The sequence below is a fragment of the Bombina bombina genome, chromosome 1 (genome assembly GCF_027579735.1).
Source record: "Bombina bombina isolate aBomBom1 chromosome 1, aBomBom1.pri, whole genome shotgun sequence".
Classification (NCBI taxonomy): domain Eukaryota; kingdom Metazoa; phylum Chordata; class Amphibia; order Anura; family Bombinatoridae; genus Bombina; species Bombina bombina.
In genome coordinates, this window is record NC_069499.1 from 98,175,771 (window position 1) to 98,181,770 (window position 6,000).

The 6,000-nt window shown below is 36.7% G+C and overlaps 1 protein-coding gene across 1 annotated transcript in view; it reads left to right on the forward strand.

Moving 5' to 3' along the window:
• LGMN (legumain) overlaps positions 1 to 5,731 on the forward strand; it is a 139,887-nt gene extending 134,156 nt beyond the window's left edge. The window contains exon 14 of the mRNA XM_053697541.1: positions 4,850 to 5,731. Coding sequence (XP_053553516.1) covers positions 4,850 to 4,892 — 43 coding nt within the window. The 3' untranslated portion in view covers positions 4,893 to 5,731. The remainder of the gene's footprint in view (positions 1 to 4,849) is intronic.
• Positions 5,732 to 6,000: the final 269 nt, after the last annotated feature.

Genomic DNA, 6,000 nt, shown 5'->3' on the forward strand with positions numbered 1-6,000 from the left:
AAAGTAAATTGGAAAGTTGTTTAAAATTACATTTCCTAGAAGGGTGTTATCCCCAACATGCACTAAACTCATTAACCTGGGTATACGGGCTACCTTGATCTATCCAGCAAGGCTCAAAGTATGGGACAAGGATGAAATTTACTATGCTGAGACGGCTAAAGAGGCAAGCGAACTCTTAGCTAAATTAAAAATATCTGAATAATCAATATATTCAAATTAAAAGTGAGACAGTTGATAATTGTTAAGAAATGGTTCAAAATTTTGTTTTTTTTCCCCTTGGCGTCCATTCCCCCCCCCACCGCCTCAGGCTCCCCCCCCCAAAGGCCCCCCCCCCCCTCCGCCAATTTAATTTTTTTTTTTTTTTTTTTTTTTTTTTGTTATTATCCCCCTATACTAAACTAAGAATATGACAAAGTTAGAAAGTATTACATTTGTTTCGTGGAACATTGGAGGTCTCACATCCCCCATAAAAAGGACAGCAATTTTAAACCAATTGAGGAAAATAAAGTCTGACATAGTATTCCTCCAGGAAACGCATTTAAAAATAGAGGAAACTAGGAAACTAAAGAAATCCTGGGTAAAGGAGGTACTGGCCACTCCAAGTTTAAACAGGAAAAGAGGCGTAGCCATACTCTTGGGGAAAAAGATAATGGCCAATGGCTTAGAGATTCTTAGTACAAAGGTAGACCCAGAGGGGAGATTCATACTGTTAAAAATCAAGGTGGCGAAAACCATATACACACTATGTAACCTATATGCACCTAATGTGATAGACGCATCTTTCTGGGACTCCTTATTAAATAAAATTATGTTATTCCAGGAAGGCTTTTTGATATGCGGGGGTGATTTTAACATGGCCCCACAATATCCGCTAGACAGACTAAGATCAGTTGCTAATCAACTCAAAAATAAAAGAGATAACCTGGAAACCAAGATTTTTAAAAAAATCACACAGAATTTGGCAATAAAAGACATTTGGAGACTGCAGAATCCAGAGACAAGAAACTTTACATGCTTATCTAGGGCCCATAAATCATTTTCCAGAATTGACCTATTTTTAGTGGACACTAAGCTCTTAGAGCAGAAAGTAATGACAGAGATCTTACCTATCTCCCTCTCGGACCATGCCCCCATTGTTCTTCAGTTTCAGGAACCTGATAAGAGATGCAAACAAGCACGTTTTTTTTTTCCCAGGTATCTATCAAAAGATTTAAAATTTAAAAATTGGCTCAATCTCAAATTTAAAGAATATGCGGAGCACAATGTTGAGTATAGTAGGCATCCTATGATATTTTGGGAGGCAGCAAAAGCTGTTTTAAGGGGTGAAATAATATCTTATACAGCTAATCTTCAGAAAAAAATCAAAACCAGAGAGAAAGAAGTGATTAGTTCATTAATCAACTCCTATAACCACTATCTCTTAGATAAATCAAGGATTAATTGGCTTAAATATATAAAGGCTAAAAATGAGAGAGATACGTATTTAACCTACCAGGCTTCGCAAAAAGAATTAAAACTCCAAGCCAAACTTTACAGATTTGGAAATAAAACAGGTAAGCTCCTGGCTAATTTAGTAAAAGGATCAAAAGGAGCAACCGTGATTGAGTCACTCCAACAGGAAGGCAAAACAATAACTAGGTCAGAGGAGATAGCAGACCTCTTGTTCACATATTTTCAGAAGTTATATTCATCTAAAAAATCTGATAAGACCCAATCTGCTCAATTCTGGAGACAGTTGACACCCCCATCTCTAGGGAGGGAAGAGTTAGAGATCCTAAACGCTCCTATCATTGAGCTGGAAATAGAGAAAGTCATTAACAAACTTGCATCGGACAAGGCACCCGGCCCAGACTCATTACCAAATGAATTTTATAAAATTATTTCGCCATCGATAGTTCCAAATCTTTGTAATCTATATAATGCAATATACATAGACGGGCTTCCAATTCCCCCCTCTTTCTCGGCATCAAACACAATATTAATACCTAAACAGGGTAAAGACCCTACCTTGAAAGAGTCATACAGACCCATAGCCCTACTGAACATAGACTATAAGATTTTAACATCTATCTTAGCAAACAGACTACAATCTATCCTACCTATAATTATACACAAAGATCAAGCAGGTTTTCTTTACAAACGCAACTCATCAGCAAAGATAAGAGAAGTTCTGTTGACGGTAGACTATTTTAAGACAGAGGTGGGCATGGAGGGGGGGGAGGACATCCCTGACCAGGCAGTCATTTCCATAGATGCGGAAAAAGCATTTGACTCGGTTCATTATGATCATATAACAGAGTCCTTACTTAAATTTGGGTTTGAAGGTAAATTCTGTCAACTGATTAAAAATCTATACAACAAACCATCTACAAGACTGCTGGTTAACGGTTCCCTTACCCCAGAGATTATACTGGAGAGGGGAACCCGCCAGGGGTGTCCTCTCTCCCCCCTGCTTTTCGACATTTCAATAGAGCCCTTAGCTATGATGGTAAGACATCAATTAGAAGGCATAAAAATATGAAATAAGGAGCTTAAATTGCATTATATGCAGATGACATCCTTCTCTACATAGCAAATATCAAAGACAACCTGCCAAAGTTAATACTGCTTATCAAACAATTTGGTTCTTTTTCAGGCTATAAAGTCAACACTTCAAAATCAGAAATGCTATGGCTGAGAAAAAATAAAAAATCACCATCAAACATACCCTTTAAGATAGTGTCAGAGGCCTTTAAATATCTAGGTGTCCTAATTCCATCCAATATAGACAAGCTCTATGAATTAAATATTCCCCCAATATTGCAGGATATCAAACAGAGTTTAACAAATTGGCAAAGTCTTCCTCTGTCCATAACTGGTAGGATAGCCTTGTTCAAAATGGTATTACTGCCAAAACTGCTATATATCCTTCAAAATGTTCCAATAATTCTCAAAGGGAAAGACATTCGGCAGTTGAATGCGGTATTGAGAAGATACATCTGGCAGAGCAAAAAACCAAGAATTGCTTTTTTTAAATTACAACTACCAAAAAACCAAGGGGGGTTTGCACTGCCGGATGTACGTCTGTATAATATGGCTTATTTAGCACGCATTGTGGCAGATTGGATCTTTTCCAAAGACTATATAACAAATAACGATTTAGAGAATAACATTTGCTACCCATTCCTACCAGTAGCCTTAATACATTGTAAATCCAAATCAATACCGCAGGAACTGAAATCATTTAAAACAATTTACAACCCTATACAAAGTTGGTGGAAATTGGGCAAGCTCCTATTAATAGATGGTAATGCATCTAAGTTTGTTCCATTTCGGGGCAACCCGAAATTTCCGGCTGGCCTAGACTCAGCTACATTTCAAAGATGGCATACGGTAGGATTGGACAGGGCTATTCAGTTTATAGATAGAGAGAATCAAGCGATTAAAACTTATGAATCACTCAGGCAGGAATTTGATATCTACAACAGAGAATTCTTTGCCTACTTGCAGGCCAGACACTTTGTAACAGAACTCAGGAGGGAGGTAAACGGAAGATGGACGTGGGGGAAATTGGAGGGGTGGTTAGAAATGGTGAAAAATGGTCAGTCCTCCATCTCACCATGCTATTATATGCTAGTTTCCCTTAAGGGTATATCAAATCTTGAAAAACTCTCGGCTGATTGGAATAACCTAATTCCAGAGAGCAATGCTGATGCCCAGCTGGTTCACAAGAATAGCTCAGACCACATTATCCTCAACCTGGAGGGAATCACAAGTTAAACTGCTATACAAGGCGTATTTCACCCCAGAGAAAGGCTTGAAATGTGGGAACAATAAATTTAATAAATGTCCAAAATGTTCACAACCCGCAGCGGACTTGGTTCATATGATATGGAGCTGCCCTAAAGTGGGTCAATTCTGGAAAAAAGTAGAATACTGGTTAAAAAATATAGTAAAGATCCCTCCATTTGAAATAACCCTGAGCTATAGTGTTTTCCTGAGAAAAGACAAGGAAAAATTACATCCCCAATATAAATTAATCAACACGACAGTGGTTGCAGCCAGATATTTGATTTTTAAGAAATGGAAATCGACTGCAACACCAACGATTATGGAGATCAAAAACTGTCTAAAAAAACAATGTATATTAGAACAGTTAGACACCAATATGAATGACGAAGGGGACATTAGAAAGTTTTTCGCAAAATGGTCCCTGTTTATTAAGATTTTTTCGGCAGTGGAAATAGATTATATGATCTTCCCATTTAGAAATTCGGAACTTGTACTATTGGGGGTATGGTAGATTCCATTGGGGGGTTTTCCCTTTTTTTTTTTTTTTTTCTTTCCCTTCTCCTTGGCGGGGGGGGAGGGAAGGGGGGAGCGATACTAAGGAGCAAGTGACAAATATGACTTGTCTCCAAAAGATAAGACATAGCATGACAAAATAAGGTAAATCATGGTATATGTTGCATCTGAAAGTTTAATTTACATTAATATTCTGTGAAAAAGAATAAGCACTATGTCACTAGGTTTTACTTCTTTTCGATATGAATACCCTGAAGCTGGGGGAAAAATAGAAAAAATAAGGTTGAGACTACTTTTTTTTTCTCTTTGTTCTTTTTTTTTTTCTTTTATTTTGAGATGCAACAGAAATAATAACAGGTTTTTTATGATCTGTATATTGTGAATATTTTTTCTGTATTTATGTATTTCTCTCTTTTTTTTGACGTATCACATTTATGCTGTACTGTGAACTTAACCTTAATAAAAATATATATAAAAAAAAAAAAATTACATTTCCTATTTAAATCATGAAATATTTTTTTGGACTTGACTGTCCCTTTAATCACGCTCAATGTCTTTATTTCAGGATACAGCGAGTTATGGATAAAGTCTGCCTGGGCGAAAACTGACACAAGAAATCTGCCTCTATGCAGAGCTGGGAAGGTTGCACAGTGTGATCTGCCATGTAACCTTTATCCTCTGACATTAATCGCATCACCACCCTGAGAATTAGCAGCTCTGCCAAACCTGCCTTTATATAGAGAGCTTGTTGCGCAGAAGAGAACTGTGCACCTTAAGGTTTAATCGTAACTACTCCTGCACTACCATGAAATTCCTGACTGCTTCTTCAGGATCAATCAAAATGTGTATATAAATATAGATAAAGGGCATCAGACCACTAAAGCACTGCAAACCAAAGCAAGGACAATACAGGGTAGGTTTTCCATTCATTTCTAGAGGGACTGTAATGCACTGCAGTCCACTGAAGCAGCTCCAATGTGGTAAACGAAGAGTTAAATCCCCAAACTGTCAGCTGAAGATTTTATTAAACTGTATGAAACAGACCTGTAAAACTGAAACCTATTGAACTGCGAAATACTAATATTGTTCCTTACGCTGCTAAACCACCTCTCTGATTTTGTCTTTTCTAGCAACCTGGACTGTTATTTTAGTTAAAACATTTAATGATAAAAAGATTGTTTTTACTTCTTTAATATTTTTTTTAGAATTATTTTTTTTAGATTTTAGAATGTTTTTAAATCATAAACTCACCTTTATGTTTTTTTTCCCCTATTTATGGGAAAATATTCAGAAATTCTTACTTCTGTCAGTGCTGGAGTTAACTGTAGCACATCCGTGGCTCACACATTAGTATGACCTGATGAAGGATCTGTGTTATTACCACAAATGTGTGTTGTAATATGTGCTGGAATGTGTAAGAAGAATAAAGATAATATGATGCTGAAAATCTAAGTCTTCTTATTGTTCGGAGTCCTATATGCAATCAGCATGCTTGGGTATTGTTGTAACCAAAATGGAACCTTTTTGCTCTTGAGACATTATCCTACCGCAGTACAATTTTGAGCTTCTATTTTTTGCTACCTACATTTAAACGCTATTGTAAGTGACTTACCTGGCTATACAGACAGCATTCATATGTATTTTTAAGAAAATAACTTGTCTACTAGAAAATAAACTTTATAAGGGGTCTCTAGACATAACATTTTTTTAAAGAGC